The 26,687-nt window shown below is 37.2% G+C and overlaps 1 protein-coding gene across 7 annotated transcripts in view; it reads left to right on the top strand.

The window, feature by feature from the left end:
* The window catches only part of tmod2 (tropomodulin 2), a 76,748-nt gene extending 54,241 nt beyond the window's left edge, over nt 1–22,507 (top strand). For 5 of the 7 annotated variants that reach the window (XM_043677378.1, XM_043677382.1, XM_043677379.1 and 2 more), the window contains 8 exons: nt 10,625–10,747; nt 12,112–12,186; nt 14,130–14,260; nt 15,469–15,576; nt 16,339–16,482; nt 18,178–18,322; nt 20,326–20,387; nt 20,691–22,507. In XM_043677378.1, the coding sequence (XP_043533313.1) occupies nt 10,625–10,747; nt 12,112–12,186; nt 14,130–14,260; nt 15,469–15,576; nt 16,339–16,482; nt 18,178–18,322; nt 20,326–20,387; nt 20,691–20,813 (911 nt within the window). In that variant the 3' untranslated portion in view covers nt 20,814–22,507. The remainder of the gene's footprint in view (nt 1–10,624; nt 10,748–12,111; nt 12,187–14,129; nt 14,261–15,468; nt 15,577–16,338; nt 16,483–18,177; nt 18,323–20,325; nt 20,388–20,690) is intronic. The other 2 variants (XM_043677383.1, XM_043677384.1) reach the window with 1 other exon arrangement.
* The last annotated feature ends 4,180 nt before the right edge of the window (nt 22,508–26,687 follow it).

The following is a 26,687-nucleotide window of genomic DNA, read 5'->3' as shown; positions in this document are numbered from 1 at the left end:
ATGGCCAATTCACCTGGCCTGCACATCTTTGGATATTAAAGGTGCCTGTGGATTTCCAATTACCTGACATGTATGACATGTCTGGGCAAAATTCAACTATATCCTTGCACAATCCAGGCCATTAAAAATGTTTTTGTATTTTAGCTCGAGTTTTTCTCTCTCCTAAATTACCCCCTCATGGTAGCTCTTTTTACCCTGTGGTAAGTTATCCTTACGATCTTCACTGAAATCTACCCTTACTCTTTCCCTTTCCACGTGAGGATTTCTGTTTCCCCAGTTCCTATCCCTCATAGATTGAAATTGATTTTGGAAGCCAAACTTTGAATTGTGGATCAACTCATAATCATCAGCCATTTTAAATGCTTATCTTGCTGTTTTAACTCCCTGCTTTTTCACGAGTTCTCACTACTTCAGGAAGTTAATTTTTAAACTTCTCCAAAATAATTATCTAAAAGTGTCATAGGTTTGCTCTACTTTTAATTCCCTTACCTACCTATCAAAATTATTTTGATGCTTTCAAACTCAGTGTAGTTTGATCAGTGTCCCTCCTTAGATTCCTGAAATGTTGTCTGTAGGCTTCTGACACAAGCTCATATGCACTTTTTCGGTGGCTTTCATCACCACCTCATATACCCAAGATGCCATCTTTGATAGTGATGCAAATACGTCACTAGCTCTACCTACAAGTTTTGTTCGGATCAACAAAACCTATATGGTCACTGGCTACCGCATTTGTTTAGCCACCTTTTCAAATGAGATGAAAAAGGCTTCCACATCCTTCTCATCAAATTTAGACAATGCGTGAATATATTTAAACAGATGCTCACCAGACCTTTGGCTACCATGAGTTTGCTCACCCTCATTCTCTTCCTCACTAAGCTCACCTTGAGCCTTCATCTCCATCCTTCTAAGCTGACTTTCCTGTCTTGAATGCCAATTTCTGAAGTTCAAACTCCCCCTCTTTTTCTTTTTCTCTCTCTCCTCTTCTCTTTTTCTTTTTGCTCTGCTAGGGCCTTGCATTCCTTTTTATCTTTGCTCTGCTTTTAATCGTAATTCAAACCATTTTATACCTGTTGCCTTTTCCTTGTCTTTTGCCTCTAACTCAAGCTGCTTCATTTTCAATTGAATTTTAGCCATCTCCAAAGATTCTGATGGCGTTTCCAGCAAATTTAAATGCTGAGCTATTGCTATAATTATCTTTCCTTTCCTCACGGAAGGAGGCAGCTCTAACTCCAGCTTATCTGCTAATTCCAACAGCTTGGCCTTAATCACCTTTTGCGAAACCCCCAAAGCTATTTCTTCCACCCCCAGAAAACTGAGTGACTGAAGGAGCCTTTTTTATCCCATTGCTATTGCACTGTTTAAACCAACCAAATCAACATCCAGAACAAAAGTCATTGCCTTAGAGTCCAACAACCCTAATCCAAAATCGGAACTATTGAACAAATCTCACAAAGAGCTCCCAATTTATTATGGACCAGGCCAGACCCCTCAAAACATTTCAAGAATGTAGTTGTTTTAAGCAGGTGTACAGTGGATATTCCAAAAGTGATGCAGCTTGCCATACCCCATAATTTCAAACAGAATTTATTTGCAAGATTACTAAATGAAACACAAACGAATGAGAACAGAATACATAGTAACTTAACCTGTACGAAAACCCAACAGATTAGCCCAACTTAGTGGTGCTTTCCAAATACTTGAAACAATCCCCATAAACACCCATTGGCAAAAAGGTAAAATGAAATGCAGGGTCTTACAGGGGAGAGAGAGAGAGAGAGAGATGGCAGAAAGATTCAGCATAGAACACCTTCCAAGCCATTTATTTGACTAGCAGCCTCAAAATTGACTGACTACTTTCAGTGAATAGCCAGACTGCCAAAAACCAAAGCAAACTGAGAAAAGCTGAGCTGGGAGAACTGGTCACTCCCCTTTCATTGTACAAGTTTTTTTTAAACTTGGAAGCGTTTTGCCTGAGGCAATATCTATTAGCTACAATCAAACTGGCCCTCAAACCTTTCAAGCCTTTCAAACCTAGACTTTGCAGAATCGTTGCTTTTTCAACCTCTCTGGGGGTGGGGGAGAAGCCAAGGGCATCATAACCTTGTTAAAGGAACAGCATCGTCACAGGTTTAGTTTGCAAGATTATTCATAAATGTACTGTTGCCAATCATCATTGATCATAGGTGAGATATTGCTAGTTCTCTGCAGTGCTCTTAGTTTCTACGTCTATTGCTGTTGAGGTTCACCATTCTCCCTTTTCCTTTCAAGCAGTGCCTGAATTTATTTAATCTATTTTGGAACAAGAATAGGCCATTCAGCACTTAAAGTTTGTTCATTCTTTCAGTCATATTTTGACATATCTCTCGATGTACCATTTGGAATGTAAACTGGATTACCTAGCTTCCTGTTTTTTCTGACTTAACATAATTAATTAGTCCAAGTATGAAGAATTGCTCAGCATAAGAATGAGTAAAAATCTTAAAAATATGATCAAAAATTACGATTTGGACTGTTTTGTTGTACAGGGCTGAAACCATGTGAAAATATGACATCCAAAGATTAGAAGTTGTAAGATGTGACTTTTGAAAAAGGGTGGAGTGGTTTAATGAGAGAGAGTGAAGAAGTCCTTAGGATGATGAAAGAAAAATTATTGATGCATATTAAGATTATTTTTTAAAAATTAGGTTGGACTGACTGCATTGAAAGTGGTGAAAATATACTTGATATGTTAGCAGGAAGGTGAGAGGGCTGTATAGCAAGAGAAAGAAAGATGATTTTAGACAACTTGAACTTGAAAGCAAGCGGTTCCTTTCAGCTTTCAGTAACAGTACAGCATCTGTTGTACAACTATTTTCTCTTCCGGTGGCTAACAGCACAAGTATGAATATGCATTTCAATCTCTTGCTACATTAGAAAATGTTTAGAATAGGAAGATATGTATTCCAATCAGTTCTAAAATGCTAAAGCAATCTTCTGCAGAATTTGACCTCCTACCTTCAAAGAAAATGTTCAGTTTGATTTATCAGTTTGTGGTGGTGAATGTTCTGAAGCATTTCATTGAAGAGTAGTAGAGATCCAGTAGATTAAAACGGTAAGGGATTAATTAGAAGTGTTGGGAGTTTTGACTGGTGATTTTGTGGTGCTTCAAAGGAGTATACGTGAGCTGGGATATGGAACTAAATTATGTTGTGAAGGCTTGTTACATCCTATTGCAAATAAAGTTGGAATTCATTGTTTTAGCTCAAATGTGACTGGAAGCTGTATAGTTGAGGTTTAATTATCGTATTGGATTATATGAAATCACATCAGATCTATGCTGGACTTTGTGTATCTGGAGTTCAGGAGCCCACTGGATTGGTTTTCTGATGTTTGTGGTTATCCAGCAGAAAATATTGTGGCTATAAATATACAATGGATCAATATTTTAAAATATTTTCAGCATGATCCATTTGATAACCACGTACGTGCACCTACAGTTAAGCATTGCGAGCGGGAGTAATGCTTTAACATGGTGTTGTCATCAGATCATGAGAAGCATACTTCTAAATTTAGACCTCTAAAATACAATATTTGTGAATGAAAACACACAGTAATCTAATTGTCGTGCATTTGTAAGGCTGAACAAGATAGAGGTGTATCATTATGCATAAGCATTCACAAGAAAGTGTTCTACTGAATGTGTAACCTATCTTTCCATTTCAAGTGCTCATTGACTTGTTGCACCATTCTAGCAATTAGTTTTCACTGCTGCGGTTTACTGCTGCATAGCATTTTTGTTAGTCCAAATGGTGAAATTTTAAAAGTCAAACTATGTGCTATTATTCTTTATAATTGCATCATTGATAGGTATATTACAAAATGTATCTATCAAGTAATTCAATTTTTGGGTATAATTCTGGATTTTCTTGTAGCAACAAATTAAATTATTTAGATTGTGCTGTTTGTGAAAATTGTTCACAGATAAAATGCCAATGGGTAACAGGAAACTATTGAAGAAATATTTCAGTCAGGGAAGGCAGAGGTTATTGAAATTGTGGGTTAGCAAGATTATATTAAAGGTTGTGTGTTTGTGCAGCCATCTATACAGCTATAATAGTGTGCTTAATATGTTTTAGTTTTCTGTGAACACGGACAGGAATGCAAGCAAGCAAAAACCAAAAACAAATCTTGGAATAAACTCTTAGTAGCTGAGGGTGAATTCATATTTTCTTTTAAAAATATAATTTATTACATCAATCAATTGGATTTGATGGTTAGCTCTATTCCATGAAGGGAATCATGCCATCTCTCTCCATTAGAGACATGTGGCTCACCATATTAAGGCTCACCAGTCTAAGTGTGGGGCAAGATAAGGATGCAGCTGTCCATGAATTAACATAACCAACTTGGGGATTGGCTCAATGCCACTGCCACCCCCTAGGTCCAAACTGAAATGCTTTTTAAATATTCTTACATGAAATATTTGACTATGAGCTCATAACCAATAATAAGTTATACAACTTAGTTTATTCAAATAGACATCTTCAATCATCTTTTTTATGTTAAAGCCTTTCAAGTTGCTTTACACTATGCCATTTATTCAATCAGAAGAGTTTATTTATCTCCATTTGAGATGGGAGTATTCTGGAATTTTTTTGTTGTTGTACAATAAAACATGGAAAGTAGTTCATCAGATATTCTATTGTGATGCATGGATGCATTTTTAAGCGCATTTCTAATTCATGACCCTGCAAATCTTGGAAATTGCAACTTAATTACACAGAGACTTTGTTATGTGTAACTTAGATGATGCACTTGGATTGCTTATTTACTCTTGTGTGGAAAGACTCAAATGCATATCATTTTTTTTGAAAGTTGAAATGCTTGGAATGGCAATTTTCTTTTTAAAGCAAAATAAGCGACTCTTTTTAAATTGTGTAGAGACGCTTTAAATTTATAATTTGCCCTTTCCTCTTGGGACCCATTTTTAAACTCACCTTTTTTCTTTCTCCCTCTCAGAGTACACACTTCAGCAGGAATAGTTATTGCCTTTTAAGACTTACAAACTTGTTTGGTTTGTGAAGAGGAAAGAACAGTAAATCATTGCTGCGTCCTTTCTGAAAGTAACATAATAGAATAAAAATAAAGTACAATGAATGCTGGAGATATGAAATAAAACACATCCTGCTGGATAAATTTAGCAGGTCTGGCAGCATCCGTAGAGAAAACAACAAATTTAATGTTTTGAGTCCAATTTGACTTCTTCCAATGAAGGAAAGGTTAACTTTCTCTGTCCACAGATATTGCCACACCTGCTGAGTTTCTCAAACATTTTCTGTTTCTATAATGAAATGTGAAACTTGAAGGTGTTGGAGTGATTTGTTTCTGAGATCTGCCTTCAACTTTGAGCAAGATGTATAACTAACCTGAGGCAAAGATTTTTTGTATGAAATCATGTTGCATCAACAGTGAGATGTCAGTTTTGATACATAGAAATGATATAGATGAGCACGTGGAGGGAGATGACAAGTAAGTTTGTAGATAACATGAATATTTGCTGGATGGTTGATAGTGAAGACGGTAGTCTTCGGTTACAGAAAGATATAGAGGTTGGTTAGGCGGGCAGATCCAAGGCAGATGGAATTTAACCCTGAAAAATGAGAGGTGATGCACTTTGGAAGAAGTATCAAGACGATGGTGTGCTCAGTGAAAGGCAAGGCATTAGGAAGTTCAGATAAACAGATCATGGGCTGCTTGTCCACCGATCTCTGAATGCAGCAGGACCTATTACTAGTGTAGTTAGGAATGCATATGCCTTTAGCAGTTGTGGCATAGATTATAAGAGAAGGGAGGTTATGTTGGAGCTGTACAAATTTTGGTGAGACCATGCTTGGAAGGATGTGATTGCATTGGAGGATGTGCAGAGGAGATCCACCTGTATGCTGCCTGGGGTGAAGCATTTTAGCTATGAAGAGAGTTGGATAGGTTCCGGTTGTATTATTTATGGCAGAGAAGGCTGAGGGTTGACCCATGATAGAGATGTATAAGACGGAGGGGTATGGATGGGTTAGATAGGAAGCAGCTGTTCCCTTTGGTTGAAGGGCCAATAATGAGGGTATATCATTTCCAGGTAAAGGGCAGGGAGATTAAGGGCATTGAGGAAAAGATCTTTCACGCAGAGAATGTTGGGAATCTGGAATACCTTCCCTGGGGCAGTAACAGAGATTGGAAACCTCAGTCTTTTAAAAACTATGTAGGTGAGTGCTTGAAATGTCACAATGTTCAAGGTTATGGACCAAGTGCTGGAAAGTGGCATTAATGTAGATAACACTCAGAGTTGGAAGGGCCTCTTCTGGACTGTCACTCTGCATTTTGTAATGTCTCAACACCACACCACTTGATCCTTCCGCTGTTCAAATTGCTTTAGATTTCCTGTAGCAATTGTCAACTATCAACCTTCAATCTTCCTTGTACTCACTCAGTTCCTTGTTGCAAATTTTTAAAATTACAGTTATCTATTTCATCGTAGTTGTAGGTATATTTGCTGAGCTGGGAAGATGTTTTGCAGACGTTTCATCCCATCTGGGTGATATCTTCAGTGCTTTGGAGCCTCTGTGAAGTGCTGTTGTACTTTGTCTTCTGTAATCCATTTGGTTCTGTTTCTGCTGCTTCCCATTGCTGGTTCCAGTTGTTCGTTTTAGACCTATACACAATATACCGGTCACTATGTGCTTGTTAATGGAGCCTGTGGATGAGTGTCATGCTTCTAGAAAGTCTTTGGCTGTCCTCTGTTTGGCTTGTCTTATGATAATTGTATTGTCCCAGTCGAATTTGTGGCCCTTGTTATGTGTGTGTGTGGAGAAAGTGAGGACTGCAGATGCTGGAGATCAGAGCTGAAAATGTGTTGCTGGAAAAGCGCAGCAGGTCAGGCAGCATCCAGGGAACAGGAGAATCGACGTTTCAGGCATAAGCCCTGGCTACTAGGGACAGCTGGTCATGGCGGTTAGTGGCTAGTTGATGTTCATGGATGCGGATTACTAGTCTGCTTGTTTGTCCGATATAGTGTTTCGTGCAGTTGTTGTGTACCCACAACAATGACAACTGGCACCTGAGCTACAAACCTTTACGCGTGTCTATTTTACAATCAGGGCACCTGGTAATTTAATTTTTTTCCATTTGATTTGTGATTGGTTTTGTAATAGGTGCAATACAAATGCAAGCTGATCAAATTACTCAACTGAGTCCAGTCAGTAATATAAATTAGAACCAGTAAAAGTAAGGTTATTATTTATCTTATATTTTAGCGACATTCTTTGTTTCAAGATTAAAGGTAATCTATAAATTCAAGTTGTCTTTGGTGCATAGGGCCTCTAACCATTCTTGCCAGTGCATCTCTGGATGCCTAGATTAGAGTGGTGCTGGAAAAGAACAGCAGGTCATGCAGCATCCGAGGAGCAGGAAAATCTGTTTCAGGCAAAAACCCGTCTGGATGTACTAACTAAGGCCTCTTCCCCCGCCCAAAGACATTTATGCTTTACCAGATACATTGACTATATTCAATATCATTCGACTGGTAGCATTCTAATCTTTTTCTGACATAGTGCCCTGCTACCATAATAGTGTCCACAGCAGCCAGTTTATTCCAAATGCTTAAAGTATTCACGTATAAGCCACCTATTGCAGATTTGTCTTCTCTGTTGGCCCTTATTTGCCTGTAATGTATCTGGGTCTTTGAGATACTGTGGGCCTTACCATATGCTGTCTACTTTTTGATCAGTCTAGTTTGATAGCCAATTTCCTTTTTCGAAGTTTTTTTTCTCGCTCACCATCATCTCATTAAAGGCTGCTATTCTTTACATCTTGCTCTGTTTCTGCAAATATTTAGTGCAGACTCTCCCTTGTGCCAGTCTTTATTGTCCAAGAAACTTCTCGCCTGTTTAAATAGGAAGAATTACTTGCACACCAGTTTAACGCTTGCTGACTTATCCTAATCTTGTGAACTCCCATTTTGAAAAATAGGAACTGAACCATTGAACCTTGCTATGTATCAGTGTTTGATGTTGAGCATTTAAAAGCCTCAATGATTCCCTGGGTCATTTATTCCTAAGAAGACTGCCATCACTGAATCTCTCTGCTGTTTCTTCAGTAGTCTTTGTAAACCTACCTTAGTATGAATGTCTAGTTCTTGCAATCAGAAGGGGTACTGTCCTTATGCACATTATCATCTACCTTTCTGAATTAGTTTTCTATAGGTGCAGTTTACGAGTGTCATTCATTTGAACATCTAAGTTTATTACTTTTCCGATTTAGCCTCTGTCTCTGCTGCTATTTAAGTATTGGCTGTTGTACTTATTTGGTTTCTTCTGTACTGTGGGACTCCTGCCTGATATCTTTATTATGATAGCTGTGATGTTATGTAAGCTTTCTGACCATTTTTCCTTATCTAGACCAGCTAATATCTATACTGTCAGGTTGTTCCAAAGTGGCTTATTGTCAGTGAAGTATTCATGGATCCTAATCCTGCTGCAATATAGAAAATTTTATATGAACAGCTTTGAGTTTAGTATTTTCTACTTTATTGAGGAGAAATGTAAGTGAATTTTATTTGATATTTCTGACTACACATTTATGATCTAAAGTAAAAAATATAAAATGCAGCATATCCCTCTGCATTAACATAGACAGTTTTATATCAAATATGTTGTACTAAACAAAACATTTAATTCATACAACTTTGCATTTCAGAGCTTTTGTGTATGCTCAGCACCAACTTTTGTATATGCCCAGTAGCAATTTCAAAAAATCCCAGGTATTTTCAATTAAGGAGTAATTTGGTTTAACCTATGTTGGAAATTGTGTTTCAAAATTAGTTTGGCATTAGAATGAGAAATGCTAGTCAGTAAAATATGAATGCATTATAATTCAGGAAAATCTAATGAAGCTGGATTACATGGAATTTTCAGGATTTTTGGAGGGAACAACCGTAAGCAAATCTTCATAGTTCCACTCACCAATCACATCTGTGCTTCCTCCTCTTATGTTGGCTGTCGGTCACACATCTGACTTTTCACTTTCCAGTCCCTTTTCCCAAATCCTTTCATGATCTTGGTCTTCCCTGTTTCTGCAATACACTCCAGCTTCATAACCCTCACATCTCTGTGCACCTCCAAATCTGACCTAGTGCGCATTCTTAATTTTAATAGGTATACAAGTCATGTTTTAGCTGTACAAAGTTCTTTTGTTAGTCCACGTGTGGCCTAACAGGGCACAGTTCAGGGCACAGTGTTGGGTTGTAACAAGCGGTTCTGGGCAATAGACCATAAAAAGGATATACTGACTTTTGATAAAATGCAGCATGGATTTATTAGAAGTATCATAGAATCCCTACAGTGTGTAAACAGGCCATTTGGCCCAATGGTCCACACCGACCCTCCGAAGAGTAACCTACCAAGACCCATTCCCCTACCCTGTTACTTTGTTTTCCCTGACTAATGCACCTAACCTACCCATTCCTGAACACTATAGACAATTTAGCATGGCCAATTCATCTAACCTGCACATCTTTCGACTGTGGGAGGAAACTGGAGCACCCGGAGAAAACCCATGCAGACACGAGGTGAATGTGTAAACTCCACACACAGTCACCCGAGGCTGGAATGAAACCCGGGTCTGGTGTTTTGAGGCAGCAGTGCTAACCATTGAGCCAGATGTCACGAAGAAAAAGTTTACAAACTAAAGTTATATTCTGTGAAATTTAGAAGGTTGAGGCATGATACAATAAAGTTCCCAAGATAGTAAGGTGAATAGATAGATTTTAGCAAAGCTATTTCTGCTGAATGGGAATCTCCAGGGAGCAGAGTCTTAAAAACCAGAGCCACTAAGTCCCAGAAAGAACTAGGCATTAGAAATTCTTAAATTATTTCTTTCATCCTGTCTGTTTGTGTCATGACCCATCTGGTGGGTTGGTGGCATATGTACCTGGATGTTCTGGCCTGGAGGGCCACTACCACTGTTGGAACTTATATGCATGTTCAAAGTTTGTGAGAAGATTTGTAGCTCGGGTGCTCGTTGTTGTGGTTCTGTTCACCAAGCTGGAAGTTTTTGTTGCAAACGTTTCGTCCCCTGTCTAGGTGACATCCTCAGTGCTTGGGAGCCTCCTGTGAAGCGCTTTTGTGGTGTTTCCTCCGGCATTTATAGTGGCCTGTCCCTGCCGCTTCCGGTTGTCAGTTTCAGCTGTCCGCTGTAGTGGCCGGTATATTGGGTCCAGGTCGATGTGTTTGTTGATGGAGTTTGTGGATGAGTGCCATGCTTCTAGGAATTCCCTGGCTGTTCTTTGTTTGGCTTGCCCTATAATGGTAGTGTTGTCCCAGTCGAATTCATGTTGCTTGTCGTCTGCGTGTGTCGTGTTGTTTCGTGTAGCCACTTAACACCGCCTCATAGAATTCTGTCATTTCTGGAGGGTAATTGCAAGATTCTGCTTATGAACTGTGATGTTTAAAAATTCCTCATTACTGTGGTAATGCTATACGTATGCCAATAGCTTGATTTATGGTAATAAGCTGCTACTAAAACTAGAAACTGGTTTGAGAAAATAGATTGAAAACCTATTAGAGCATAATTTATAAATCATTTGGGATTATAGGAAAGTTATGGATACCAAAGCAGAAACCTGTAGAGCAGCGTGTAGAAGAGAAGGTGACCCTGGATCCAGAACTGGAAGAAGCCTTGACCAGTGCAACAGATACGGAACTCTGTGACCTTGCAGGTAAACCATTATGAGCAGAGGATCCCCGTGATGTCTTGCATTTCTAATTAATTTGCTTTTGAATAGAGAGATGGAGATGGAATTGTACAAAATAGTTAAAATGAGAACTTTGTTTACTCATCTTAATTAGTTTTAATTTAGAATAATAACAAACTTTGCCATGAAAAAGTGGCTACGAATCTACTGCAGAAGATGAGCAAAATTCAGAGGTTATGGAATCGGATGTTCTCCGAATTGCACCAATGGAATTTAGTTGTTAAAAACTTTATCCACTGTTTAGTGATTGAGCACTGCTAATTGTAGCACAACTCTTGTATTTAGGTATGTTTTATGTTTTGCAACTTGGTTATCTGCATCTAAAGTTCATTAATTCACTGCCTGTATGAAACTGTCCTTGAATATCTGCAGAGCTCAGTGAACAGATTTAAGCATACTATTTAATGAAGGTATCGGCAGTCTTTGTATTGCACAATCTTCTTGCAGTTGTGCAGGTGATCTCTATCAAAAAAAAAAGTTGTAATATATATTTAGAGCAACACAGTACCAGAGTGATAGGTTATAACCTTGATCCTCCAAATTCTACTTCATCTTCCTCTTGATAATTCAGCTCTTGATGAATTTCTCCAATGGGGCGGAGTTGAGATGAAGTGGAGAGAGAGAAACTCTAGGCACTTTCACCTGACTGTCTAGCTAAACTTGTACCATCACTAGTGGCCTTGGAGGAATGTCCCTGCTGTGGCTATGAAATGGGAATTGCATTATCAAGTGGAAATCAGCAAATGAATAAATCAACAAAATTAGATAATATACCCTCAAACAAAAATGTAAAATGATGTTCAGTAATTGTAACTGCCACTTCTTTCAGACAGGATTGAGATGTCAATATATACTTCAAGTAGTTGGCCTAAAATATTTTATCTACTATCATCCCTTCACACAATTGATTTGAAACTCAATTCCAGAACAATATTCCCACAGTGCTTCATGGTACTTGATACTTGTAACAAGTTTCTTGCAAATACTGCACATGAGCAATTTCTCCTCTAGAAAGCTGTTGTTAATTTGTGTAGTAACATTTCTGGAAAATTCCATGTGATTGCACAGCAGGAAATCCATAAAGCCTTTGTTTATCAAATCTCAATTAATGTGGAATTTTTATTCATTTGTAATTTTGTTTGTCCTCTTGGTACTTGAATTAATTTTAAGGGAAAATGATTTACAGTAACTGAATTAAATAATCGAGTTTCAACATGCTGCTTTGGTACATTCATTTATTTCGTAGCCATTATTATGGGTAATATATTTGACTGAGTTTAGTGAATCTGTTTTTAAGATGTAGTTAATTTGTTTCTTCCTATTTTCAGCCATTTTAGGGATGCACACATTGGTAAGCAACACACATTACTTAGATTCTGTTGGAGGCAAAGGAGGCCTGAACAGTAAGTTGGCAAAAATTTACTACTTTTGGCAATTATTTCACTTAATTGTTGTACAGCTGCGTTTACATTAGAAATATGACAATACTTGCAGGGTTGCAGTAGTTTTGTAGTGTTTTGTTTTCTTTTCAAGAAAAGAATTCAAGTCTTAGCATTCAAATACTGTATATCTTGGCATATTTTTGTTTCTAGAATAGTGAAATTCTCCGACTGATTATTCACCTAATGGCTTGGGAGTGAGGTGAATGAAGATATCAGTTTGTCTGGGTAGAATATTAGTAGTTAAACATTAGATATCAATAAAAGAGTAAAATGTAGAAACGAATAATTTAGTAAGTGATTTGGTATACAAGCCAGTTGTAATTGGGAAGAAAAGTCACTTTGGCTGACACCAATTTAAAATGTTCTTCTCAGTTGGATTTTCTTCAAATCTAAAATTCATAAAGTTAAAAATCACACAACACCAGGTTATAGTCCAAAAGGCTTAATTGGAAGCACACTAGTTTTCGGAGCGACGCTCCTTCATCAGGTGATAGTGGAGGGCTCGATCGTAACACAGAATTTATAGCAAAAATTTGCAGTGTGATGTAACTGAAATTGTACATTGAAAAATTGGTTGTCTGTTAAGCGTTTCATCTGTTAAAATACATTCATGTAGAACTCTGGGCTCAAAAACTGCATGAATTTATGCAAAACTCTGTTATCTCACTTTTTAGATTAGAATCAATCTAAACATCAGGTCACAGACCAAGAACACAGGGAGCTAACACCTTCAACATGTTGTCTAGCTATCACCATTGTTAACAGCTAACTCGAGAATGCAACTTTAAAAGAAAGGTTTTGTGATTTACACATGAAAGAAGCGAAACTATCACTGTATTCTAACAGATGAAAGGCTTAACAGACAATCAATTTTTCAATGTATAATTTCAGTTACATCACACTGCAAATTTTTGCTATAAATTCTGTGTTACGATCGAGTCCTCCACTATCACCTGATGAAGGAGCGTCGCTCCGAAAGCTAGTGTGCTTCCAGTTAAACCTGTTGGACTATAACCTGGTGTTGTGTGATTTTTAACTTTGTACACCCCAGTCCAACACTGGCATCTCCAAATCAAAATGCATAAATGCTGTGAAGTAATTCAGATCATAGACTTTAATAGTTCATTAAGCAAATTAACACCATATTATCAAGAGTGCAGATTACTCGTGTTTAATGTTGGAAGGTTACAGTGTACAGAAAAGATTTGTTTCAAGCTAGTGCTTTGTTTGGTATGACATTTTTAATTCTCTGCAAAATTTTCCATCTGTAACCACCCTCACACAATACACTCTCCAGTAGCAATCAGTGTTTAAAAAATACAAATGATAAATATTTTGGGCACAGTATTGAAAATTCCACTGGTTCATCATTTAGATTTTATTGGAATCCTGGTAACAGCAGCCAAGACAATTACTTGGTACTACTTTCTATTCTTTTCCTCTTCCCCTTCCCTTATACCTTCGAGATAATACGTTGAACCAATATTGTTTTAATACTGGACTTTTATATTTCACGGAGTAAAGATGGTCAGTTATCATTTTTATTTTGTATAGATTTGTTGACTAGAATACTCTGGGCTGGTACACTAAAACTTCATTTAAAATATTTATTTCCAAACTGTGCCTCAACTTTGACTTTATGTTGGACATTCAGATGGACTTATTCAGTGATGCAAGACTTAAACTAGTACATATTATAGCTCTGCTTATCATTTCAATTATGATATTGACTTCTGAACATAAAACTGGTTCAGTACAAAAATTGCTTTACCAACTAGTTGCAACCAACATGCGTTAATATATTAACTATCACTAACTGCCCATATATGTACACCTAAGCCTCTTAACAGATGTCTCTTTAATATTTAAAGGTGTTGATAACTGCTGTAAATGATGATTTTCAGATGTTGTCAAAGGTGAGAAGGTCAAACCAGTTTTTGATGAACCTCCCAATCCAACAAATGTAGAAGAAAGTTTACAGCGAATAAAAGCCAATGACCCAGGGCTTGTAGAGGTTAATCTTAATAACATAAAGGTAGGATTGTTGTGGTTATATTCAAGTATATTTTTAAAAATGTTTTACTTTTTGCACTTTGAAGAAACAGGATGGCTTCTGTGTCCAATAACTGGATTAGCACAGTGAAAAGTTTCCATTTTTGATTGATTAAATTTCATAAACATATTTTCAAAATTTTAAAAGAATCTAAATGCTTAGTGTAATAAAGCACTTAGCACCACCTCATGGAATTCTGCTACTTTTGGAGGATAATTGCACGATTCTACTAATGAACTATCCTGTTTAAAAATTCCTCATTACTGTAGTAATACAATGCATATACTAGTAGCTTGATTTATGGTAATAAGCTGCTACTAAAATGATATCCCAAATTGTGTTTAACAACTTCTTTGCCTCCTTTATTCCATGATTCTTTTGACAACACCTTGTAGTGATCACTGCTTTAATTTAAATTTTGATATTTCAATTCCTTCAGTATTTTGTCTCTTGTCAACATTGGATATAAGAGATTGAAATAAGAGATAAAAATAGAAATTGCTGGAAAAGCTCAGCAGATCTGGCAGCATCTGTGGAGAGCAATCTGTGAAAGTTTTGGGTCAGTTCTGAGGAAGGGTCACCTCGACCTGAAACATTAACTCTGATTTCTCTCCACAGCAATTTCTACTTTTGTTTCTAATTTACAGTAACCACAGTCCTTTTGGTTTTTACTGAAATAGGCGAACTGGCTACCAGAGCTTAGGTTTTCAGCAACTGAATCCCCACACAAGAGATTTGATCAAGTCAGAATTATTTAGTCATTACCAATAGACACCTTTATTAGCAATGTGAAATAGAGAAAATTGTGGCATGGGGTAATTACTATTTTTCATTCCATAAGTTAGTCAAATTGGATTAACTGTCCTCTCGCACCATCTCGTGTTTGGAAACATTTTGTAATATAGCACATGCTAAAGGAGAATGGGCCATAAACAGAATAAGTGGCTAATATATGTTAAATTGATTTGTACGAATGACGTAATTGCTGTGTAGTGGTGTAGTCTATGGATAAGGCATACTTTCGGGCAGTTCCTCATGTGGTAACTTTAGTATTTGTTTGAAGAAAGGCAAAACAGCCTGTGGTACACGTGGGCACGAGTAACTGCTATTTGAGTCCTCTGTAGATGAGGAACAGATAAGCTAGGACTCCAGTGTGCATTGATTAATTATTATCTTGAATTTGTCCATAGAATATTCCAATTCCAACATTAAAAGACTTTGCGGAAACCTTGAAAAAAAATACTCGCCTGAAGAAATTTAGTTTGGCAGCAACTCGGAGCAATGACCCTATTGCTTTTGTAAGTTCCGTTTTGCCTTGATACAGTTTTCATGACACGTATTTTTTAATTGTTCTCCAGTGAGTTAACTTGATATTTTGCTTAATACCATAATTCCAAAATAGTGAGCTGCACGTAACCTTGCATTCATCATATCCCAACCTCCCAGCCTATTTACAAATGGTGGTAATAAGACATGGCACAAAACTCTGTCCCACTTATAATAACCTACATTTATAAATATGTGGGCCTGAACATTAGCACAATAGTGGTAAATATTATTCTAGTGACTTTTAAGCAACTGTTTTGTAATGATTTTCCCTTCTAAAATGAAAGGCTCATCTGAAAATCTGTGCGCAGGTTAACGTAAACATATTCTTTAAATCTGTTGTGTTAGAGGTTAGTGATCATTAAATCCATAATATGTAAACACAGTTTGGATCATGGTGTAATTTTGATGGTGTGTGGGCCTATGAAGATTAGGCTAGTTGCTCTGAAGGTTGTTTCCATGCTGTATGACTCTAACTCAAAAGTACCCTTCACCCTACTACTGCCAGATGTGAGTTCAGCCAGCTTGGCCCAAGCTTGACACTTTTCTCCTTCTCTATCACTAGTCTCTGAACAGACGTTTTCTGTCACTAGGTGAATAGGAATGATACAGTAACTCTATTTAAATTAATTCTGATTATATCTCAGTGCTGTACATATTGGAATTAAAGGTGCTATAAAAATACTTAATTTGGAATTGCTTGTTAGCATTCAAACCAAGTTTTTGTCTTGAAGGCTTTTGCAGATATGCTACGAGTTAATAAAACACTTCAAAGTCTAAATCTTGAGTCAAACTTCATCACTGGTGTTGGAATACAAGCAATCATAGATGCACTGAAAGACAATGAAACCTTAATGGAGATCAAGATTGATAATCAGGTAAGTTGTTTTGCCTGAAATTATTTGAAACTTTTACTGGTGTATCCTTGGCACAATGCTAAGACAGGTTTTTTTCTCAATATTCAATACCTTCATGCCACAAACTAAAATGTTATGATGCTTCAGGCACCATAACTGAATTGTTTGTGCATCAAACGAGTATACTACTTTGTTTGCTCGGTTTAGTTATAAACATTTCTGCTGTGTAAACTTTTTTGTATACCTTAAATATCATACTTAGTACCATGAAACCCCAAAATTAACCTGTTCTGGATTGAGCTAATTTAAAGTTGTGAAGATATTGAAGGATGCATATTGTCATATTTATGCATATTATTTTTAAGAATTAAATTTTTGAATCAGAAAAGTTTCTTTTACACACTTAACAAATTCCTCTCCATCTAAACCTTTAACACTATGGCAGCCCCAGTCTATGTTTGGAAAGTTAAAATCCCCTACCATAACCACCCTATTATTCTTACAGATAATTGAGATCTCCTTACAAGTTTGTTTCTCAATTTCCCTCTGACTATTAGGGAGTCTATAATACAATCCCAATAAGGTGATCATCCCTTTCTTATTCCTCAGTTCCACCCAAATAACTTCCCTGGATGTATTTCCAGGAATATCCTCCCTCAGCACAGCTGTAATGCTATCCCTTATCAAAAATGCCATTCCCCCTCCTCTCTTGTCTCCCTTTCTATCTTTCCTGTAGCATGTGCATCCTGGAACATTAAGCTGCCAGTCCTGCATCTCTGAGCCATGTTTCTGTAATTGCTATGATGTCCCACGTTCCTATACATGCCCTGAGTTCATCTGCCTTCCCTGTTAGGCTCCTTGCATTGAAATAAATGCAGTTTAATTTATTATGGATTAGAGTGGTGCTGGAAAAGCACAGCAGTTCAGGCAGCATCCGAGGAGCAGCAAAATCGACGTTTCAGGCAAAAGCCCTTCATCTGGAATAGAGGCAGAGTGCCTGCCGTGCTTTTCCAGTACCACTCTAATACAGAATCTGGTTTCCAGCATCTGCAGTCATTGTTTTTACCCTGTTTAATTTATTAGTCCTACCTTGTCCCTGCCTGCCCTGACTGTTTGACTCGCTTCTATACCAGTCTCAGATTGATCTCTTTCCTCACTATCTCCCTGGGTCCCACCCCCCTCACCTTACTAGTTTAAAATCCTCCCAAGCAGCTGTAGCAAATCTCAATTGCAACATTTAAGAGGCATTTGATGGGTATATGGATAGGAAGGATTTAGAGGGATATGGGCCGGGTGCTGGCAGGTGGGACTTGATTGGGTTGGGATATCTGGTTGGCATGGACGGGTTTGACCAAAGGGTCTGTTTCCATGCTGTACATTTCTGTGTAGTTCAAATTGTTGAAATTGCGGCCTTATTCTTGATTGTCATCTCGTATAAAAGAACAAAATGTGCATTATTTGCAGCAATTATATATGTATATTGAGTTCTCAAACAATAACTACTAATTTGTTATAAAATTGAAAGGCATTGATAATTATATTATGTTATTGGATTAGAATTGCTTTATTAATGTTTTTCTAAGCCACTCAGCACCCACCCCAAAAGATATTTGATCAAATTACAGGGCTCCCTCAGTGTCAATTTTTAAAATAAGTTTACTTAAAGGCTGTCCCTTATCAGTCAACATTAGTTACATTGGCTGTTTCTGCTCTTAGCGCCAACAGTTAGGTGCCACTGTTGAAATGGAAATAGCGCAAATGCTGGAGACAAACTCCTCAATCTTGAAGTTTGGATATCAGTTCACACAACAAGGACCACGAACGAGGGCAGCCGCAGCCATAACCAAGAATAATGATCTAGGTAAGATTCATGATGACTTTTGATTTTACCCCAAAAATCCTATTTCCAGAGGCAATTTAGATTTTCTCACCCTGCACCCCTTTCTCATCAACTTTATTTTGAGAATATAACTCCAAAGGTTCCAGTCATCCACTAGGATTTCCCTAAGTGCATATTTCTGTGTCACAAAAAAAAAATACTGTGGATGCTGAAAACAGTTAATGGATTGGGCTTTCATCAAGTCATTGACCTGAAACATCAATTATTTCTCTCTCCATAGATGCTTCCTGTCATGCTGAGCAGTTTCCAGCATTTTCTGTTTCGCATGTGTAAGCTTGTTAGCAGGCTTTTTCAATCTGAATTGCCATGGGGTGCTGGTAACATTGGGGTTAATCATCCCATTGCATAAATGCAGGGTCTCTAATAATTAAGATTCGGAATCTTGATTCAAAATTGTAATTAATCCATGGCTGAACTACTGAATTTTGATTTGAAATATGAAACTACAACAAATGTTTTATTAACTGACACCTATGGGACCAGGTGTGTCCAGGTTGATCAAACATTCTGGTTGATCAAGATGTCCACATAATCTAAAAACACACATTAAGTAATGAAAACATAATACAGCATGTATACACATCACTTGTTATTTATAGCATAAATCACTTAAATAACAATACAACTCTGCCTTAAATAAAACAATGGCAGAAAGCCTTCTCACTTGCACCCTCAAGTGACTACTCTGACACTGTGGATATGGTGATAATACAGTAATCCTCTGGTATTTCAGCTATACATGTTTTACTGGTTTAACAAGAGTACTGGTTCATAACGTGCCAGTTAAAACAAAAGTTTCCTGTATTCAAAACTTTAATGGTAAATTTAGGTGCATAAAGGTTATTCTCTTTGCTTTCATTAAGATATTGCAGGAGAATTTGGTTTTGAATGGTAAAAGCAGCACAGACTCTGTCTGTCTGTGTCTCTGTCTTTCTTTCTCTCTCTTCCTCTTTTTTTCCACCACTCCCATCCTGTGATATCTTGGGTGTATACAACGCTGAGTTGTATAACTCAGAAAATTCAAACAGGCAGACAAGATATTTATTGCTCCTTCCAATCATCTATGGCCTGGTAAAACTTTGCTAAGTATTTTTTGACTGGACATGCGTTATTCCTACTTTTTACTTGCGTGACTTTAGGAATAGAGTATCTGTTTATTGCATCCCATCTGTTTTGACTTTGGTTTGACATTTCCAAATATTTACTTTGTTTACCTTTTGATTTAGGGTAGACCCTGCTGTGCACTTTATTTTTGCCATTTTCTCTTTCACCCGATCAAGCCTGTGGCATTGATCAGCTGCAATATACAGTTTTTATCCACTCTAGTAAACAAGGTGGTGGCAAGTAGTGGTATTACAACAGATCTCCATGATATTACCTTCTATAGTTGAGCTGAAAAAAAAATCCGTTTCAGCAGCCCCATTGAGGGCAAAAGTAGGAAATAAGGAGCATTTACTTCATTAATCACTGCTAACCCAGTTGTTTACAATCAGCAAGATGAGTAGAATATTTAGTGCTGGTTGATGCCTGAAAACTAAATCCATTGCACTGTTCAAACTCAGTTTTCTTGCCCTATCAGTTATCTTAAATTATATTTTAATTTCTAATGTCAGTTTCATATTTTATTGGCATAGATAAGGTTAATTCTGATTCCTTCTATCGATGTTTCAGTAATGCTTCTTTCTAATTATGAGATATACTTGTTATTCTGCCATTATATCTGCTGTTGGTATGCATCTTCCTTTTTAAGATCTTAGGTTTAAGTAAGTCGTAGGTATTCCTTTTGCTGAATACTTTCTACAGACAAAGATTTAGCAAAAATGAGGTACCTGGCCTTGAAGCCAAACTTGCGACTACTGAACATTTACAAAGCAACAATTTGAGATGAACAACTGCTGCTCAGTTTCAATGTTAAAGTTTTTTATTTTTAATTCCTGTTAATTGCTGTCATCTTGCTTCTTCAGTCTGGAATATGAGTAAATTCTTCATTGACCTTGCCAGCTGTCCAGCCATGAAGCCCCGAATGGTATTAAGCATGTTGCGTATGGAGAATTGGAAGTGTTGAACTAATTATCATTTTTCTGCATTTCACTAACTGCTATTTTCAGAGTTTGCTTTTATCTAACCTATTTCACTCTTTTTCATCTAATTTTTGGAATACAATATTTAAAGCCGTATCAATGCATGATTCCAAATTTAAAACCAACCAGAAAAGATCAGGTTTCCAAAAGCATGGGGTATGAGAGTCTGTATCTGAATGTATGCATTCTGAACTACCTGTTGGCCGTATCATTTCTTGACCAATGTTTATCATGTTCTTTTCATACAGTTCGCAAAAAGCGAGTCGAAAGAGATACATATTAATGGTAATCTGGAGTCTGTGTCTGCCTGGTGCTGTATTTCATCCTATGGAAGACCCACTACAATGCATTGGGCATGTTGCCAAGCCTAGCTTAAGGCATTCTCACATTTTCTGTCTGGGTAGAAGGGAAAAGACTGGAATTTAACCCCTCCACTGTTGTAGCAGAAACTGTAATTTAGTAATAACTTTTCCATAAAAATCACGTTTCTTTTTAATTTTTCAGGGGACCTCATGATTAGCACCAAACCATATTGTAATTTGAAAATGTTAGATAGTGAGGTATCCAAGACGAGAAAAATGTTTGACTTGAAATTTGCACTGTGCCCATGTCAAGTATTTTTAATCTTTTTATATACTGTAATGAAAATCGTGCTAAATTGTAGTGTGTTGTGCAGTGGAGTGTCATTTTTGTACTGCACTTAATGTTCCAGTATATCAGGACTAAGACAAGAAAAGTAAATTTTTTTTATAAAAACAATTTTTTTGTATTAAAAAAGAACTATGAAGTTTGTGTTGGGACTTGGATTTATTTTGCTGATTTGGCCATGTTGTATAGCACTGAACCATGGCCATGCAGGTAGCTGTTGCTCTTCTGCTTGCCTGTTGTTTGATGAGAACAGTTCAAATCAAGTCTTAACAGAGGGATATTTCTTCAGACTTTCTGCCAAAAAAGCCACTTGTAATTCTTAAATTCATCTACAGTCCTCTTGCTAAAACTGCAATTTATTACCAAAATAACTTTTATCAATAAAATTTCTATTAGAGCATTATAATATCACACTTGTAGATTATGTTCTGAAAGGATTATACTAGTTGGCAATAGTCATAACTGTTTAACCAAAGATCTATAAATCTGGATTCTTTACAGTTTTGTCAACCTAATGTGTTAAATAGACCTTTCCAGTTAAGTTGGATTGTCTGACGTACTAATATTGGGAAAACAAATCTGAGCTACTGTTTACAAAGTCCTCCTGGTTTGATAAATGTAAACCAGCACACTGATAAAGCTGTGTGCAGTAGCTAAAAGTATGTAAAGTTTTTATGACCAACCCCCCCCCCCCCCACACACACACACACACACACACACACACACACACACACACAAAAACAAAGTTTTATTTGCTGATTATTTTAGGAGTTTGTCTAACTTTACTTAGAAAATTTTGTGGCAGCATGACTAATATTGCAGGAAAATATCTGGATACTAAAAAATGCATATGCATGCCAGTATCTTGTGTAGTATGCTTAAATGACCAAACTGTTGTGAATATTGTCTGAAAGTCCTAGACTTGTGTATTTGTATGGTTAAGCTATATTATAATAACATGAAGAAAAGCTATGTCAGTGTTTGTAGGCCCATGTCTGTTGTCTACCCCAGAGACTAATGCATTACATTGAGTTGTTGTTTTTTCAAACATAACAATTATCACAGGATCATGAAAAGAAGCTGTTATAAATGTTCAACTGTTAATGTTTAATCTCCGTTATACAAAGTCTTGTTTAACCATAATGGAAATCTGATTTGTGGGAATAAATACAAATTAAAATTGGATGTTGAAAATATTTGTATAGCCTATCCTTGTAACTGAACATCTTAAAAAGAACACTCCTTACAAAGGTGTTAGGTTGTTTTGTGCAGTAATAAATAATGGTTAACAACCTATTACATAAAGTGCATATAAGAATTAATCTGAGGATGTTAATGTAAAAAGTGCTGTATATATTTAACATGTACAGCATTTTAAAATGAAACCTGTGGGATAATAAAGTTTTTAATAATTCAATTCTCTTCTTTCTCATTTAATTGTGTTGAAACCAGTAATTTCATGAAGGATGGCATATACAAAGCCACTATAATATTTAATAGTGAAACTGAATTGTTATTTTACTGGAACTGATTTTGAGAATATTTGAGAGGAGTCTTTTATCCAATTTACATGACATTAGTGACACTAACTGATCCAAAACTTGCATTTTTATTGGAGGAAATCTGAGAAGCTTGCCGTACTGTTATTTTGCAATCTATGATATTATAAGCAATGGTGTCTGTATGGATTTGTAGAGTCTTGTTACCGTTATTCCATGGTGCTGCGGAGGACAATGGTTGTGTATAGCAGAAATATCCAATTTCGTCCAACTGCATTGCTGAAGATGGGCCGTGTCAGAATGAATGTTGTGGTTACTTCGTGAAGCAATGGAATACAAGCAGGTTTCCATCTTGAGGATGATGGTCTTGCCTTGTGTAAATTCTTTCATGCTTCTATGTTTCCAGAGATATTCCTAAACAGCTACAGTTGAACTCTCAAACAAATGAATGGAAGAAAGATCTGGAATAAAATATCTTTTTTTTCATTGTTTTCTCCCCATTGGAAACAAGTATGCCAACAAGGCTTCAATTTGCAGTAAATTGAGCACTGTGCTAAGATCTAAGTTAGTGCAGGAACATTTTTAGTGTAAGTTTTGGTCAGCATAGAGGTAGCACCAATTTTATATGCAGCAGTTGATTTATTATTTGATTTGATTTCTTATTGTCATATGAACCAAGGTACAGTGAAAAGTTTTTTGTGCTGTAGAGTCAGATCATAAAGTGCATAGGACTTGGGACATATGTCCTTAAGTCTTAGACTTAGGACATAACGAACAAAGTGCATTGTACAAAGAGCGAAGAATACAATATTATGGCTGCAGGGAAGGGGCACAAAGAGCGAGATCAATGCTAAAATTTGAAAGGTCCATTCAAGAGTCTAATAACAGCAGCAAAGAAGCTGTTCTTGAATCCATTGTTTAACCTTTTGTATCTTCTGCCTGAAAGAAAAGGTTGGAAGAGATTTGATCCAGGGTGGGAGGGATCTTTGAAAATGTTGACTTATAGATGGAGTCAATGGATGGAAGCTTGGCTCCTGATGGATTTGGCTTTCTTCATAACTCTGTAGTTTCTTACAGTCCTGGGCAGAGCAGTTGTCATACCAAGCTGTGATTCATCTGGATAGAATACAATGGAAGGCATGCAGGTTTCAGTATTGGGGGTGACAGCCTTGCCTGATGTAAATTCTCTTGTGCTTCGACATAGCCAAACGTTTCTATGGTGCATCTATTGAAAATACAACTTCCTGAGGAAGTAAAGACGTTGTGCTTTCTTGACCATTGCATCAATGTGGGTGGATCAATTGTTGGTGATTGTCACTCCAAGGAACTTGAAGCTCTCAACCATCTCACTGATGTAGATAGGGGTGTGCCCTCTACCTTGCTTCCTGAAATCAATAACCAGCTCTTTTATTTTGCTGATATTGAAGGAGAGATTGTTATCTTTACGTCACACCACCATGCATTCTATTTCTTTCCTGTATTCTGTCTCGTCATTGTTTGCGATCAGGCCTACAATAGTGGTGTCATCAGCAGACATGTAGATAGAGTTAGGACAAAATTTGGCCATACAGGAAGTACAGTAAGGGGCCGAGTACGCATCCTTGCAGGGTGCTGGTGTTGAGGATTGTCGTGGCTGAGATATTGCTGCCTATTCTTACTGATTTGCAGTCTGTGGGTCAGGAAGTCTAGGATCCAGTTGCAGAAGGCGGAGCAGAGACCTAAGTCTGAGTTTGGAGATTAGTTTGGTTAGAATTATAATATTTAAGGCAGAGCTGTATTCCGAAGGAGGAGCCTGATGTAGGTATCTTCTGAATAATGTGACTAAAGCGCCTCATTGAATGCAGATTTAATTTCATTTTAGTTTTATTTCAGAAACAACTTGCTACAAGCAAAGTAGTATCATTCAGCTACTCAAAGCATAGACACACATGTGGAGGTTCTGACTTTAAATACCCCATTATTTGCTGTCATACTGTTGCAAGTCTTCCTGTGCAAAAACATAAAAATGCTTGTGCAGTGAGATACATAAATGAGCTTTGGTATGATTGCTAATTAATGCATTTACAAGATGTGAAAACTATGATTCTTGCACTTCAGAACCAGTAAATCTCTCACTTGGATAAAATTGCATATTTCATTATTTACACTCAATCACTTACTGCTCTAATTCTGCTTGAAATATGGTATAGTTGAGCATTGATTCTACTTCAAGACTGATCTCACCTCACTTTATTCATAAAATTCCTTATTCTGATGGTTTTGCCATATATTATTTGATCAGTTAGTTCCAGTTGAGGATAGGATCAGATGATAGATTTGGGCTATTTGTGTTATCTCTCTTCAGGATGACTACTTGGAACAGTCCTTTCATTTAATTATTATTCTAAACTTTGTCTCCTTGTTTACTGATTTAAATAAGTGTTCTTGTCAGTTTAAGCTATTTAAATCAAATCTTCATCCTTGTTTTTAAATCTCTCCAGGGCATCATCATTGTCGATTTTGTCTGATTTCCATCAGCCCTGGTTTTTTCTTCCTATTGATGATATTCATAATTGCACCACTGGTGTCTGTGCAGCCAGCTGTCCAGCTTCGAAGTTCTGGAATATCCTCTGCATTTTCTTAGTTTTTCTATGCTGCATAAACCAACCTCTTTGACCAAGATTTATTGTCAGTTATATTAATTTCATCTAATTTTGTTCACAGACCTGTGTTACCACGAGAAGTATTTTTTAAAAAGAAAAATATATTACTGTGGATCTCACTGGCTAGGCCTGCATTTATTGCCCATCCCTAGTTGGCAAGCCACCATCTTGAACTGCTATAGCATATGTCATGTAGGTGCACCCACAGCATGTTAGAAGAGCAGTTCCAGGATTTTGACCCAGAAATAGTGAAGGTGTGGCAATATAACGCCATGTGAGTGTAATGTGTGGCTTGGAGGGGAACTGGTGATTGTTGGTATTCCCATACATCAGCATTCTTTGTCCTTCTAAGTGGTAAAGTTCACATGTTTGGAAGGTGCTGTCAAAAGGTGCTTGGTGAATTACTGAAGTCTGTCTTGGTGTACTCCACTACTGTGCACTAATGATGGAGGACGTTAATGTTGAAGATGGTAACTGGAGTGCCAGTGAAGTGAGTTTGTCCTGAATGCCAAGATTCTTGCTTATTATTGGAGCTGCATGTATCTAGGCAAGTGGAGAGTTTTCCATCATATTCTTGACATGTGCCTTGTAGATGGTGGACTAGCTTTGGAGAATCCAGAAGTGAGCTTAGAAAATTCCAAGCTTCTGACTTGCTCTTGTCAATAGGCTGGTCGATAGTATCCTTTTGAGATGCTGATTGGATTCAACAACGGTAATGCCATTGAGTAATATGATGAGGTGGTTAAAATTTTTCTCCTTTGAGATGGTCATTGTTTGGCATTTGCAAGGCACACACGTTACTTGCCACTTAGCACAAGCCTGTGCTGTCCTAGTATTGCCACATCTGAACGCTCATTTCCTCAGTGTGTTAGGAATGGTAAATAGTCCACAACATTGCATGAAATTATCAGTGAATGTCCCCACTTCTCAACTTTATGATGGAGCAATGTTCATTGCTGAAACATAGTTGGAACGCCACCCTGATGAAATCCTGAGGTAATGCCTTTGAGCTGAGATGATTGAACTCCAACAGCCATAACCATTTTTATTCCAACCAGTGGAGCGTTTTTCCTCTGATTGCCATTGACTTCAGTTTTGCTCAGACACCTTGATGCAACAACTCGGTCAAATGTCATCTTGACGTTGAGCAGTTACTTTCCTCCCCTTCTAAGTTCAGTTGTTTGTCTGAGCTTGGACCAAAACATTGAGGTCACGAACTGAGTGGCCCTGACTGAAAATGCAAGATTTTGTAATGGAAGAATAGAACCACTCTGCTTATGAGTTTAAAATATACTTAACAGCAAAACTTTCATTTAATTTGAGGCAAAACCCCTTGGATTGAATAATTCACTGTATAAAAATGATTTGGGATTATGCTGTTATCCAACTAAAAGTTTTGAACTGTTTTAATACCATAAATGCTCAATATCAATCTAACTTTTAACTTCAAATTCAG

Source organism: Chiloscyllium plagiosum, chromosome 36 (assembly GCF_004010195.1).
Source record: "Chiloscyllium plagiosum isolate BGI_BamShark_2017 chromosome 36, ASM401019v2, whole genome shotgun sequence".
In the NCBI taxonomy this organism is placed as follows: domain Eukaryota; kingdom Metazoa; phylum Chordata; class Chondrichthyes; order Orectolobiformes; family Hemiscylliidae; genus Chiloscyllium; species Chiloscyllium plagiosum.
This window is presented reverse-complemented; position numbering and strand designations above follow the sequence as displayed.